The sequence below is a fragment of the Eulemur rufifrons genome, chromosome 16 (assembly GCF_041146395.1).
Source record: "Eulemur rufifrons isolate Redbay chromosome 16, OSU_ERuf_1, whole genome shotgun sequence".
In the NCBI taxonomy this organism is placed as follows: domain Eukaryota; kingdom Metazoa; phylum Chordata; class Mammalia; order Primates; family Lemuridae; genus Eulemur; species Eulemur rufifrons.
Window position 1 is genome coordinate 62,160,938 of NC_090998.1, and position 14,762 is coordinate 62,175,699.

Below are 14,762 nucleotides of genomic sequence, written 5' to 3' on the forward strand. Positions count from 1 at the left end.
TCAATCCCTACCTCTCCACGTGTACTGTAAACCACACACACATTAAGGTTTTGGTTGTTGTGAGTGTTGTGTGGTTAAGTCAGTGAGAACTGGGTTTGAATCTTGGCTTTAATACTTATCAGCTTAGTGAAATTTAATATTTTTCTGAGCTTCTGCTTTGCTGTATCTGTAAAATGGGGGTAAATGGCGTCTTCCTCACGGGGGCTGATATGAAGATTAAATAAAATCATGTATGTCCACAATTTGGCAGACACAGTGTAAAGTCTCAGTGACAGGAAGCTAACACCACTGCATTTTTAAAAAAACTGGTAGAAAATATAAAGCTCTAAAGTTTCTTCATACATTAAGAAAATAGTATCCTCTTATTTAAATATTTGAAGAGTATGAACAAATGCATGAGAGACACTAAGATAAACATAATCTTTGCTTTCTAGTTCTCCATCAGGCATGATAGAAGGCACACCACAGCTTCATGCAAATGCCTGGAGAGTCTCCACAACTTGTTTTGCACCTGTTCATGTCCCAATGGTGGACCCCTGTAACATTAATCAACAAAACAGTAAGTCTTCCTTTCTGCATGTGAATTTAGGAAAAAGCTCTATGTATTTCTATAGTTTTTTAAAACTAGATAATGATTTTAAATTCAGATTTTCTTCATTATGATGAAATCAATGCCATTTTTATATATTTTTGTTTAACATTTATACATGCTTTTTATATAGCCTAAGTTATTTTAAAAAACTGAAAATGACTATTCTATTTTCTACTTTGCGTTTATAAATTTACTTATTTTAGGTGTCTAGAAATCCCTTCTTCTCAAATGTAGGCTAGCATTTTGGAGCTTTTAGTGTCTTTAAATGCTAAAGGAAAGCCTCTAGAAATACTCTAAAATAACTGTTATAGTCCTGAGATGTTCAATGTCAGTTCTATATCGTGTGACAGCTCAAGTGGCTTCTCGTGTTTATTACCATCTCTGTACAGGTTCCTATTCACAGCACATATTATGGCTTTGTAAGCAGAAAGCCAGTGACCCAAAGAGGCTTTGTGCCATCAAGTGGGCAACAATTTGAGATGGTCATGCTTCAGATTTCTGATTTGCAATGACAGTGCAACTCGCATGCCAAGAATTTTTGACTGCATTTTTTTTTTTTTTACTAAAGTTAAAGCAACTATGTGAAAGGCTAGTTCACATTCTAATAAAAGATACATATATATATTTGTAAAATCACTTTATGAAAAATATTAATGTGTATACTTATTCTTATAATTTTAATTTTTCCTTGAATTATTTTGACTAGTTTACTATTTTTATGTAGTTTTAAAAAATGCATTCCTAATATTTGTTAAGCATTCATGAGAAGCCAGTACAATTTCTGGATTTTGTAGTGGTTGTGTGGAAGGATTCTGTTGATAATTATATGGTTTTTATTATTAATGTATAGTTTTGGCATACTGGAAAGAACACAAGATAATCTTGCTCTTAGTTCTTTAGTTCTTTTTTTTTTTTTTTTTTTTAAATCTAAGCCAGCTTTTAAACTTGAAGAAGATTGTTAACCTCTTTTCCTATCTACAATAAGAGGGCTAGACTAGAGTTTTTTGGTCTCTATGATTTACTACTTTTAATCTCACTCCCATTTTACAAAACCTTCCTCCATTCTGTCCCAACTTTCCACTAATCTACTCCTCCTTCAACTAGTCTTGTTTGGTTTGTTTCTAACATTCTTGGCTTCTTCCTGGATATTGTAGTGACTTAATTTTTTTTTTTTAATAGCGTGTAAAAGTTGAAGTAGAGTTCAATTTATAAGTTCAATTTCCCTCTGGTCTGTTCTTTAGTTATCTCCTTTAGTACATGTAATTTTGCTCTATTTTCCATCACTTTTCTCCCCAGACCCCATGTCTTCTATGATATATATTTTAGATATTATCCTTTTTTAACCTTGCCATGAACTGTGGTTTTCTTAAAAAAAAAAAAAATTCAAATGGGCAAATTCAGAAAGCTCCCCAAAGAAAGGAAAATAAATAGACAAAAGTCAATAATTCTGATCTGGATTCTAAAGGATATTTTTTTTTCATGAGGATCTTCTTTAGTTATCCTTTGCTTAATGTCACTGGGGATATATTTGGTCTACAAATCTTAGAGCACACAGTAAAGGCCTCTTCGGTGTATTACTGTGCTCTTTCAGGATCCTTGGGATTAAGAGTATGTAGGTCAACAGTTCACTGCTATAGTCTCAGACATCAGTTTTCAAATACATATGCACACTTAATGCAAAAATGTAATACTTAGGCAATTATCATATGTTTCCTTACCAATAATAAATATATTTAAAATACTCAACAAAATAAATTCAGTATAATTCCTTAGTAGTGAAAAAATTCTGATTTCCAACAGCTTATCTGGTCTTTCAAAGATAATAACAATGAAAAGATTGATTAATTCTATCTGTGATAAAACCCATGCAACCTGGGTCCACTACATCAAGAAACCACAGATGTAGCTTTTTTCAAAAAGATGGAATCTGGTTTGTTTTGTAAAAAATCAACAAATTTTAAGAAGTGACTGTATAGATTCCATGCCCCCCCCTTCAGTAATTTGGTAGTTATATTTTATGGCCTTTGGAATATGTTCCAATCCCTAATTTCTATTCATTACTGATTTGTCCATGCTCCTGATATTGAGCTTCTTATATCTGCCAGACACTGTGCCCAGTGCACTGCGCGTTGTGCAGACATTGAATTCAACGACTGCGTTGCATCTGCCACTTTCACCTCAGGGAATCATTGAAATGAGATGATTCCCAGTCCTTACTGGATAATTGCATATTTCACAGAGTTGTCATAATATCCACAACCTGGAACCATTTTTGTGATATGTGGATGTCTGGAAATAAGCTTCCCAATATTCCCCAAGTCTTTATAGCAGGTTTCCTAAGATGATCCTCAGGCAATGGAGTGATTGAGGCTACTGCTTCAATCAACCCTTCTTGTTACTCATGTTATTCAGGTACAATACACATAATTTTTTTTTTTTTTTTTGCTAAAAAACTGTTGAATATGGATTAAGTGCTATTCCTATTACTACCAAAACATAAACAAACACTGTATAAACTGAAATTATTGGTTCTCTTATTTAAAATAATATGTACTACAGTACATTTCTAAGAAAGCAAGATGCTGGTTAATTCTGGAAATTGATCCTTAGGGGTAAAATCTGGACTAGCTAAGGAAATGCTAAGGGGCCTTTTTTCTGTTAGTCGGGTATGCAGCACACTGCGATGTCATCCACCAGGAGCTCTTTGCTCCTTGCCACGTCTACGTTAGCCCTGGGCTGTACTATCAGCTGTGCCGCCACGACGCATGCAAATGTGGAAGCGCCTGCCTGTGCAACGCTCTTGCCCACTATGCCTATCTCTGTGGCCAGCGTGGTGTTCCCATCCATTTCAGGGACCAGGTTTCATTCTGTGGTGAGTACCGTGGCACAGATAAAGACTATCAGACAACACTTCAGAGATCTTTGTGTTCGTAATTACTGCATTTATTTTTTAAATGAAAGCTCAATATTGCACGTAAGTTATCTGAAATAGTCTTACAATGTACAAATAAGAAAAGCAAATGAAATCGTTGCTCAAGATTGAAGATATGTTGGATAAGACCAATAACTTTTGACTATTTTTGTTATAAGCAAAAGTAGCGTAACTATATGCTTTGAAATATGCAACAGAAATCATTTGAAAAATTTGAAAAAATTCTTATCATGGAAATGTCATATCTACATATTGGAAAGTATGGAAAAGCATTATGTGATACAGTGACACAGCTGATTTGTAGTTAAATAGATAGGTTATGCAACAGGCAATTATGATGTCAAGTTCTTGGGGCTCTAATTGTCACAGTTATGGTGTCTGCTGTTTTCATTCATGGGAGATTATTTCTTTGTGTTCTATATATTTTTTTATTAGCCAATTTTTATAAGCAGGCCCCCCATTAAAATCTTTTTGTGACCTGGGTTTTGAGAACACCACTTTCTCCACCTCCTCACTGCCCCAGGGGTTTGTAGTTATTCCTGGGGTATTATTGGCCAGTTTTCATGTTAATTGCTCAATTTTGTCTAAGACAAAAACAATGTAAATAAAGTAATATAAATTCATATACCAAACCTGTGTAGGATATAAGTCTTTAATTTTGACTTCTTAGAGGTAACTTTAATTTATCACAGACCCAGCATTAGAAAAGCCTTGCTGGCATCTTTCTATACTATGAGCAGATTTCTTCTGGTCTGGGAGCTGACAAACAATGATCATTGGACCTCCTGTGCTTTTGTGAATAAAATTTATTGAAATACAGCCGTGCCCATCTGTTTAGTGTTGCCTATGGTTACTTTTGTGGTACAAGGGCAGAATTGAGTAGTTGTGATGGAGACTTTATGGTCTGCAAAGCTAAAAATATTTTCCATTTGGCCCTTTGGAGGAAAACGTTGCTGACCCGTGCTTTAGTTTTTCATTTCAACTGAGAATGTTGTTCTTTGAGAGTCCAAGTTAAAGGGTCTCTCGGTTCCTTATCTTGTAAAGGGCCAACTTTCATTTTCCCTTCCCACGTGTGTTAAATCCAAGATCCAAAGTTGTCGAGACCTATCCTCCCCTCTTCCACTCCAAGCTCTGGATTTTATTTACCTCCTCACTCCTGGCATCTGATGATGTCCTCCCATTTTTTTCTCCCAAGGTCAATTATACAAAAATGACTTCAATTATGTTTTATTCGCATTTCCTATGTGCTTGTACAAGTATGCTTTTAGATTATTTTAGTTTGCCCATCATAATCAGCTCAGTTTGGTCTAAAGAGAAATTGGATGGGTTTAGAAAAAAGTGCAAACATGATTAAGAAGGCAAACATTAAAAACCATGTGTGGATCAATAAACTCAATTTTTTTCTTATTTGTAGAAGACTAAAGGTTTACTTAGGTTTAAACAATGCCATAAGGAAGATGATGACAATATTGCAGTACATAGATTTAAAATGTAAGGACAGGAAGTTTATTCAAACATAGACAGAAATATTAAAAAAATTATGATTACAGGTTAGTAAAGAATGTTATAAAACATCACAGAAAAATATTTTGAAATAGAATTTTATTCTTCTGCTATACTTCTGCTGAGGCCGGGAGTTGTTTTATTTATCTATTTTCTGTTGTAGAATTATGTAATATTCCATGTTTAGTGATGTAAGGTATCTTTTGTTTCATGATATATGTCTATCATAGACCTCTGAGCAAGCATAGAATATTTCTGTGCCTCGTAGGAATCTTTCTCACGTGATGCTCCTTTGTTCTTAGCTGTGGTGTGCCAGAAGGGCATGTTGTACCATCACTGTTCCTCTTTTTGCCGCCGTTCCTGCATTTCTCTCTCTTCCCCGGAGCTGTGTCATGATGACTGTGTCGAAGGCTGCAACTGTCCCGAAGGCAAATTCTATGAAGACACACTTAACTTTTGTGTGCCCATGTAAGTCACAGGAATGGGTTGACAGCACCCAGTTTTTTTCTCTTTTTCTTCTTATCAGTTAAATGGGCTTTCCTGCTTATTTTTAAAAATATTTCTTATTGTCTTTACTTTATTTTGACCTTGCACATGTTCACAAATAGCTACTGAAAGAGCTAAGAAATCTGATGGTTGATCCTGAAGTTTCTTCCCACTTGCTTTTGTCATATCCAAATCAATAATAAGATTTATATTTCACTGTAATGTGGCAACTTTTAGTAGGCAGGACTGTAATGTCTGTTAGCAATCACATTTCTCAATTCGCACTTGATGTAAAGACTTTTATACATAGGGCTAAATGATGTATCAGTTATGTTTCTCTGAAGTGCATTCAGTGACTTTTCTTGTCACTAAAACAACACGCTTTGTGAGTTGTATTTTAGAAAACAAATCTGAAGCTATGCTTCACATCTATACACTTCTGCCATTTGTATATCAGGATTGCAGGCAGAATAATGTCGACCTTAGAGTGCCTTACAATGACCGATGCAGAGCATAGGGTCTGCTTGAATTTTAGTGATTTTTGGAAAAAGTTATATCTTGTTTTATTTCCTTAAACTTTTTTTTTTCCCCACTTACAGATTTCACTGCCGGTGTCATTATAGGGGCAGCGTTTATCAACCTGGAGAGCTCATTCCGACACCCTCGGGCTTATGGTAGGTTTTAATGATGGGGATTTTACTTGACGTATGACACATGTACTAATATAATTTCTTAACCAAAACTTTAAGTTGATATAGGACTTCTGAAATCTAAAAAATAAAGGTAACTTAACATAACTTTTAAATACATGATAGTCATATATATGTATATATTACTTATATACATCCTCATATGTACATGATACGTGCATATATTACATTTCAATGTGGAACACCTGAGTTTTATTCTCATGACTGTAGAAGAGTGTTATAAATTTGTGTCACACAGTGCAATGGAAGCCTTTTGATTATTTTTGGCTCCTAGATAGAAGTTAGGGGTGAGGCGGATGTTTAAATACTACAATATTACTGAGCAGTTTTAGTTTTGTGGTTCATCTGTGGCTCAAAAAAAATTCCAAAATAGATTTGAACAATGTCCCACACAGAAGATAATCATATCTTCTTCCCAGGGACATCAATACCAGTGAGATAACACTTATTCATAGGATAACATTCATTCTGGCTGCAACCTCTCTGTTAGAAATACAGGTACATCTGTGCAGCAGTTCACATTTATTTATATTCAGTTCCTAACCTCCCTCTTTTTGTTGCACTGTAGGTGCCCACAGATAATAATAGACAGTGGATAATAGTAATAACAATAATGACATCTAACTATTACCGTGCACCTCCTATTGTCCTGGCACCATTCTGTGTTTTATATATATTACTAAAATGCTCATTACTACAACCCTAAGAGATAGGTACGATTGCTTTTTCCCAATTCACAGGGAGGAAAATGAGGCACAGATGCTAAGCAACTTCATAATAAAGCTGGGATTTGATCCCAGGCAATCTGGCTCTTCAGTGCTTGCTCTCCTGCCTACTTTGCTCTCTGTAGCTTATTTTGTATTCACAGCGGAATATTGTTTATGCTCAATTTATCTTTATCATTATCTCCATCTCCCTTCTTCCCATGCCCCATCAGGACACAAAAGCAACCAGTTTTTGAGTCTTTCTCTGGGAGATAGTACTGATATCCACACAGTTTCCCAAGCCAGAAATCTGAGAGTCATTTTTGACTCCTTCCTCCTGCTCGACACGCCTAGCCAATAAATCCCCAACAACTTTGGATTTTACTTGATTTTACTTTCTACACATGGTTGAAAGCCATTCTTTCCTTTCCATTGCCATTGCCTTAGCAATGTCTCTCACCCTCTCGTCCCTGGACCTTCCTAGCTGGTCTTCCTGCCTCTCGTCTTATCCTCCTTCCATTCTGCCAAGTTGTCGTATCTTTTTAAAATTTATTTACGTAAACTTAGCAAAAACAAAGTAACCGCCCTTCCTCAGTGAGAAAAATAAAAATTCAATTAGTATAGTGACCTCATCTGCCACTCCTTTTAAAAAGGCTCTGTCTCAGAATGAGTACGATACGGAAGACCTGGTTATGTGGTTTGAGATCTGCCTGTTTCAGTTCCTCGATGCCTTGCATAGTGTGCATGAACTTAATCAGAGGTGATTCACGCAGTGGTGAATCACACCTCTGAGTGTCGTTCTAGTGTTAAGCAGCATGCAACATATTTTTCATGTGATGTGTTCCTTATGTGTGAGTCAGCGTCTTCATCTGGGCTCAAATATAGAACACATAATCTGGTCCAAAGCTGAAGGAGAAACTGTGTTAGCATTATTGAGAACTGGTATGTTTTTCTCTATCATATCTTCTTGAGGGATTTTCAAAGCTAATTTTGCCTGCATGTGATTCTTGCCTTATGCCCTGACTTTGGAACCTAAATTGCAAGGAAGTTGTGACTTCACTCTATCTTCAATGCTGCTGCCAGAATGATTCAAACCAAACACATCACTTCTGTGTTTAAGGTCTTCAGTCGCTCATCTCAGGGATAAAATCTCAGCATCTAAATATCTCTAAATGCCTCTTTTGCCATCGACATCTCCTGTCCCTTCCTGCATTACACTTTTGCTACATAGAATGCTGTTTTAACCCGTCATGGTTTGTACCTGTTTCCAGTGTTATAGCCTTCTACCTACCTTATTCATATCATAACCTCCATCCATTCTTCAAAATTGTTCAGACTTTACCTCCTTTGACTGCCTGATGTCATTTGCCAACAGATTTTAAAACGTTTTTCTTTGTTATACTTCTATCTCTTAAACATTTCTATGTTTCATGGGTCATGCTGCGTATGTTATTGACTTGTATGTCTTCCTCTCCTACTAAGATATAAGCACTTGGGCAAAGACTGTAAGTTGCAGTCATTGCATCTCCCACGCCTATCACGATGCTCCATGCTTACTGGTGTTTGATAAAAATGTGTTGAATTGAAATAGTTCTCTTCCAATTGGACCTAAGCCAATAACCTATTTATAAAAAATTCTGTGTGGAAAATGACATTTGTATATGTACTCAATCAATTCTTGCACATTAGATTGTTGTTGAAATTCAGAAAAAAACTGAAGTTTGGGTTGATAAAGTAACTTTGTTTACTTCTAGCCAGTGCTCAAATGGGACTGTGAAATGTGATGAATTAGCAACGCCCTCTACTGGTAAGATCTCAAAAGATGTTTCCCTCAAGGAGACTGTATTCATAGCTTGGATACTGCCCCCACTCTTCTGGCAGAAGTCATCAATCCTTCACAGCCCTCCTTGCCAGTGGGCATGAATACAGCCTTGAAAATGCTTCTCAACACAGTGCTCCAGTGCTTCCCAACTTTTTCACGTGGAGAATTATAGTATTTGTAGAGCAGTCTGGGGTGAAATATAGGTGTGCTTGGGGACAGAGGTCATCACCCCAGGCTTGCTGCCTGGATGCTGCCTACCCCAGGACCACCTTAGGGGCCCCAAGGGTTTTAGGGATATATATCCAGGCTTCAGTTGTAACCATTTGTGTAACGGAAATTGAGACACTACTCTAAATCAGCACGTCTCAGATTTTCATGTGCACACTGGGGATCTTGTTAAAATAAAGATTCTGATTCAGTAGGTCGGGGCAATGCCTCAAATTCTGAATTTCTATGAAAGGGCAAGATGATGTCGATGCTGCTGATTCCTGGGCTACATTATGAGTAGCAAGGCTCTGGAACTAGTAGGAATCAGTTAAAAATGGCATATAACATGACATCTACTGGTATCTCTCTTTAGAATGTCATTTTACATTTTAATATCTTTTCTCAGATCCTATGTGTTAGGACCCTATCTATTATTTATTTTTATCACATAAAGAGCCTAAAATTCTCAGTTACTATGGGGGAATTCTAGGCAAATAATAAAGAACACTTGTTTTCATTGATTTTAAGGGACAGGAAGAGTGTAGGGCAATAAAAGTAATCGTGAGCTATTGCTTTGTTATTTATTTGAATGGCCAGGTATATATTATCATAAATTAGCTTTCAATTATAGGACCTGGATTTACTTTGCAAGGATTCAGGCTAGTTAAGGGCTTCTTTGCAAGGTATTTTTATGGACCACACATATTCAGCAGCTATAAGGCCATCCCTGTTTTGCCCTGTGTGCTTCAGGTTACTCATAGGTAGAGAAGGGAAACCCAGGTGGCTAGTCCTTTCACAGAGGAGCCCCAGGATTTGATCCATTTGGCCCCACATAGGGAAACTTCTTTGATCCTTGAGAGCCTAAAAGCTTTCCAGAGGAATATGTAACCTTGTCCTGCCTATAATTGTGTCCACTTCTGCATTTCCCTACTATCGTGAATACTGGTGTAAACAATGACATGGGGTGAAGCAAGATGTAGAAGTATCATGTATTCATTGTGACTTTGTAGAAGTTTAAATATACTGTATATTTAGTCCTCAAAAATTGACAGTATATGTTTGGATTAATCAAAATATCTTGTTTCTTGACCTCAGAAAATTACATCCTAATTAGTTATTGTCTTATGGAAGGCAGCTAACGTTTTCAAACTCAAAATAGGTTTTGGAAGTTTTGGTGATTAAAGGGAATCTAGTTAGAAAATGTTTATTAGCTCATCAACTAAAAAAAAACCACAGAATAAGAGCATCTAATCATAACTGGTAAAATATTTTATGGTGAATTTTCTTTTGATGACAAATACACGTCAACATGATTGCCTATGGAGCAAATATAACGTTAAGAACAATTTGTGCTTTATCTCTGAAGTTCACGTCTGCCCAGAGGGAAAGGAGTATTTCGACTGCAGGTTTCCTAACCCTGAATTACCAGCTGGTGGTATAAATTGTGAGACTACATGCGCAAACCTAGCCATGAACTTCACTTGCGCCCCATCCTCACCCTGTATAAGTGGCTGTGTTTGTGCTCCAGGGTAAGCTTCTTTTTCTTGATAATATGGAACATTCAGGATATGGCCAAAAGCATAAGATCTCTTAAAAACATTATTTACAGAAATAGCCAAAATTATTGTTCTGACTGGTGGTTAACTTTGGGTTGGTAGCTAGAAGACTATTGTAATTATTTTGCTACGCTCATGTAATATTGTGACACATTATTAATGTAAGACACTGAATTGGGGAGAAAACTCATTTCTGGATGAACTTGGAATTTCTCCCCTGATTCAACTGCAATTTTGGGAAAGTGACACAATTAGTCACTTTTCATTCCAAACACTTTTGAAGTGCATGTCTTTTGTATATTCTGTTTTGCATTTATTGTTGCTGGTGTGAAGTTGTACTAGTGGTGCCAATTGTTTTATCTTATAGATATTACAGAAAATGGTGCACTGAGGCTATAAAGGGTAGCTGGTAAGAGTGGCAGCTCTGGCTTCAGACACACCAGAGCTAAATCCTGGCTCTGCTTCTATTAGCTGAGTGATTTTTTGGCAAGTTCCTTTTAAGCCTCAGTTAGGCATTGTGAGATGTGGTGTGTATGTATTCAATAAATATAAGCCACTATTTTATGGTAGCATAATCTACTCTTATTTTCATAAATTTTCTTCCATTGCAGAAATGCCTGCTACACATGAAAGACTAACACAGAATCTGGGTGCTATCGGCTTCCTTGCAGGCACACGTATTATCTGGCAATGAATAGAGGCAGTGCAGTGAGAGGGCCATCTAAGGCAAACAGGTCACCCATTCTTCCTCAATGAACATGTTCACACAAAGGGATTCTTGGAATCAGCTCATATAAACCATGAGCAAAGAAGAGAGAGGGCTTGTGGTTTATTTCCCAGGAGAATCGCATTTGTCTAAATGGCCCCCGTCTGGAATAGGTTGAAGAGCCAAGTAACTTGGGACTGGTATTAACCTCTTTAAAAAGAAAGGGCATAGGAGGCAGAGAAAAGAAGGTCACAAAAGAACAAGTGCCCATGCATGGGAAAAGAAAGTCAGGTAGAAATCAGGTCTTAGAGCAGGTAAGCAAGGAAGGCATTTTAGTAGAAAGGACAAGGGAAATAAAACCTTTATTATAGTAAAATAGTGAAAACCTACAACATGGCTTGATTTATTTGATTTGAATATGATTCTTGGGGATGCATGGGTGATTAAAGCCGTATCTTATTTTATTTTATATACTGTACTTGGTGGTATTATTTTAAAAAATATATCTATTTACTATCAGCTTTGATGTTTAGTTTGACAATTTATTTACTGGCCATTATAAAAACTTGAAGAAATTTTCTCCTACCTTCTCTGACTGTATTGAAATAAATGTAGTTGGAATTGACTTAGAGGCCTCTGACTGATTTGGAAATAATTTATTAGGAGAAGTTTTTTTTTTTTTGGAGACAGAGTCTTGCTCTGTTGCCCTGGCTAGAGTACAGTGGTGTCATCATAACTCACTGCAACCTCAAACATCTGGGCTCAAGCGATCCTTCTTCCTTAGCCTCCCAGGTTGCTGCAGGTGGGCACCACCACACCTGGCTAAGTTTTCTATTATTTTGTAGAGAAGGGGTCTTGCTCTTGCTCAGGGTGGTCTTGAAATCCTGAGCTCAAGTGATCCTCCTGTCTCTCGGCCTCCCAGAACAATAGGATTACAGGCGTGAGCCACCATTCCCGGTCTACGAGAACATTTTATTACAAAGTTGTTTATGGTAATGTGATTTGCCTTATCCTCCCTGTGACCTTGTCTGGCTCATTTTGGCACAATAGCTTATCACTTATTTTCATGGGGCTCCTGATAGTGCCAGCAGTTTATTGACTGTTAAAGGACCGCATAACCCTAGTGTAGAAATCACTGTGGATTAAAGAAATAGAAAGTAGTATAATGAAAAGAGTCAGATAGAAATCACTTCAAATGATGGCCCTCCTCAATAGCTGAAGTACCTCAGGGCAAGTTACTTAACCACTAGGAATCTCAAGTTTCTCTTTATAGAATGGGTATAATAATATTTATTTCTTGGATTGTTGAGTCTACGCACCACGCCAATTATATGCTATGTGATCAGTAAATGTTTATTACTTATCCCTCTGCCCAAACCTGCTTAAAGCAGATACAGGCATACTTCATTTTATAGTGCTTCTCTTCATTGCACTTTGCAGATGTTGCAATTTTCACAGATTGAAGGTTTGTGGCAACTCTGCATCAATCAAGTCTATTGGCTCCATTTTTCCAACAGCATGTACTCACTTATGTCTCTGTGTCACATTTTGGTGATCCTCACAATATTTCAAATTTTTTCATTATTATTAATATATTTGTTATAATAATCTGTGAATTGTTTTGTGGTGTCACAAACTGCACCCATATAAAATGGTGAACTTAATAAGTAGTGTGTGTGTTCTGAGTGCCTCACCTACCAGCTGCTCCCCCATCTCGCTCCCTCTCCTCAGGCTGCCCTGTTTTCTGAGACACAACAATATTGAAATGAGGCAAATTAATAACCCTAGAATGTCCACTAAGTGTTCAAGTGAAAGGAAGAGTCCCACATCTCTCATTTTAAATCAAAAGCTAGAAATGATTAAGCTTAGTGAGGAAGGTAGGCTTCTTGCACTAAACAGTTAGCCAAGTTGTGAATGCAAAGGAAAAGTTCTTGAAGGAAATTAAAAGTGCTATTCCAGTGAACACACAAATGATAAGAAAGTGAAACAGCCGTATTACTGATATGGAGAAAGTTTTAGTGATCTGGATAGAAGATCAAACCAGCCACAACACTCCCTTAAGCCAAAGCCTAAGCCAGAGCAAGTCTCTAACTCTCTTCAAGTCTGTGAAGGCTGAGAGAGGCGAGGAAGCTGCAAAAAAAGAGTTTGAAACTAGCAGACGTTTGTACGTCATTTGAGGAAAGAGGACATCTCTATAGCATAAAAGTGCAAGATGAAACAGCAAGTACTAATGGAGAAGCTGCAACAAGTTATCCACAAGATCTAGCAAAGATAATTGATGAAGGTGGCTACATTAAACAACAGATTTTTCAGTGTAGATGAGATAGCCTTATGTAGAAGAAGATGCCATCCAGGACTTTCATAGTGAGAGAGGAGGTCAATGCCTGGTTTCAAAGTTTCAAAGGATAGGCTGACTCTCTTTTTGTTAGGGGTTAATGCAACTGGTGACTTTAATTTGAAGCCAATACTCATTTTCTATTCCAAAAATCCTAGGACACTTAAGAACTATGCTAAATATACTCTGCCTATGCTCCATAAGTGGAAGAACAAAGCCTGGAAGACAGCACTTCTTTTTACAGCATGGTTTACTGACTATTTGAAGCCCACTGTTGAGACCTACTGCTCAGACAAAAAGATTGCATTCAAAATATTACTGTTCGTTGACAATGCACTGGGTCACCCAAGACCTCTGATTGATATGTACCAGGAGATTAATGTTGTTTTCTTATTAACACAACATGTATCGTGCACCCCGTGGGTCAAGGAGTCATTTCAACTTTCAAGTCTTCTTATTTAAGAAATATATTTTGTAAGGCTATAGGTGCCATAGATTGTGATTCCTCTGATGCATCTGGGCAAAGTAAAAGTAAAAACTATCTGGAAAGGATTCACCATTCTAGATGCCATTAAAAATATTTGTGATTCATGAGAGGAAGTTCAAATATTAAAAGTCACAGGAGTTTGGAAGAAGTTGATTCAACCTTCCTGGGTGCCTTTGTGGGGTTTGAGGCTTCAGTGGAGGAACTAACTGCAGATGTGGTGGAAACTGCAAGAGAACTAGAATTGAAAGTGGAGCCTGAAGATGTGACTGAACTGTTTCAATTTCATGATAAACCTTGAACGGATGAGGAGTTGTTTCTTATGGATGAGCAAAGAAGGTGGTTTCTTGAGATAGAATTTACTCCTAGTGCAGATGCTATGAACATTGTTGAAATGACAACAATGATTTAGAATATTACATAAACTTAGCTGATAAAGCAGTGATAGAGTTTGAGAGGTTTGTCTCCAATTTTGAAAGAAATTCTACTGTGGGTAAAATGCTATCAAACAGCATTGCATGCTACAAAGAAATCTTTTGTGAAAGGAAGAGTTAATGAATGCAGCAAACTTCACTGTCTTGTTATGAAATGGCCACAGCTACCCCAGCCTTCGGCAACCACCATCCTGGTCTGTTAGCAGTCATCAATATTGAGGCAAGACCCTCCACCAGCAGAAAGATTAGGGTTCACTGAAGGCTCAGATGATTGTTAGCCTTTTTTAGTAA

The 14,762-nt window shown here is 37.1% G+C and overlaps 1 protein-coding gene across 2 annotated transcripts in view; it reads left to right on the forward strand.

The window, feature by feature from the left end:
* The window catches only part of OTOGL (otogelin like), a 131,040-nt gene that overhangs the window by 39,419 nt on the left and 76,859 nt on the right, over nucleotides 1-14,762 (forward strand). For both annotated transcript variants that reach the window (XM_069490675.1, XM_069490676.1), the window contains exons 18-23: nucleotides 435-559; nucleotides 3,255-3,464; nucleotides 5,330-5,495; nucleotides 6,113-6,187; nucleotides 8,682-8,734; nucleotides 10,323-10,485. In XM_069490675.1, the coding sequence (XP_069346776.1) occupies nucleotides 435-559; nucleotides 3,255-3,464; nucleotides 5,330-5,495; nucleotides 6,113-6,187; nucleotides 8,682-8,734; nucleotides 10,323-10,485 (792 nt within the window). The remainder of the gene's footprint in view (nucleotides 1-434; nucleotides 560-3,254; nucleotides 3,465-5,329; nucleotides 5,496-6,112; nucleotides 6,188-8,681; nucleotides 8,735-10,322; nucleotides 10,486-14,762) is intronic.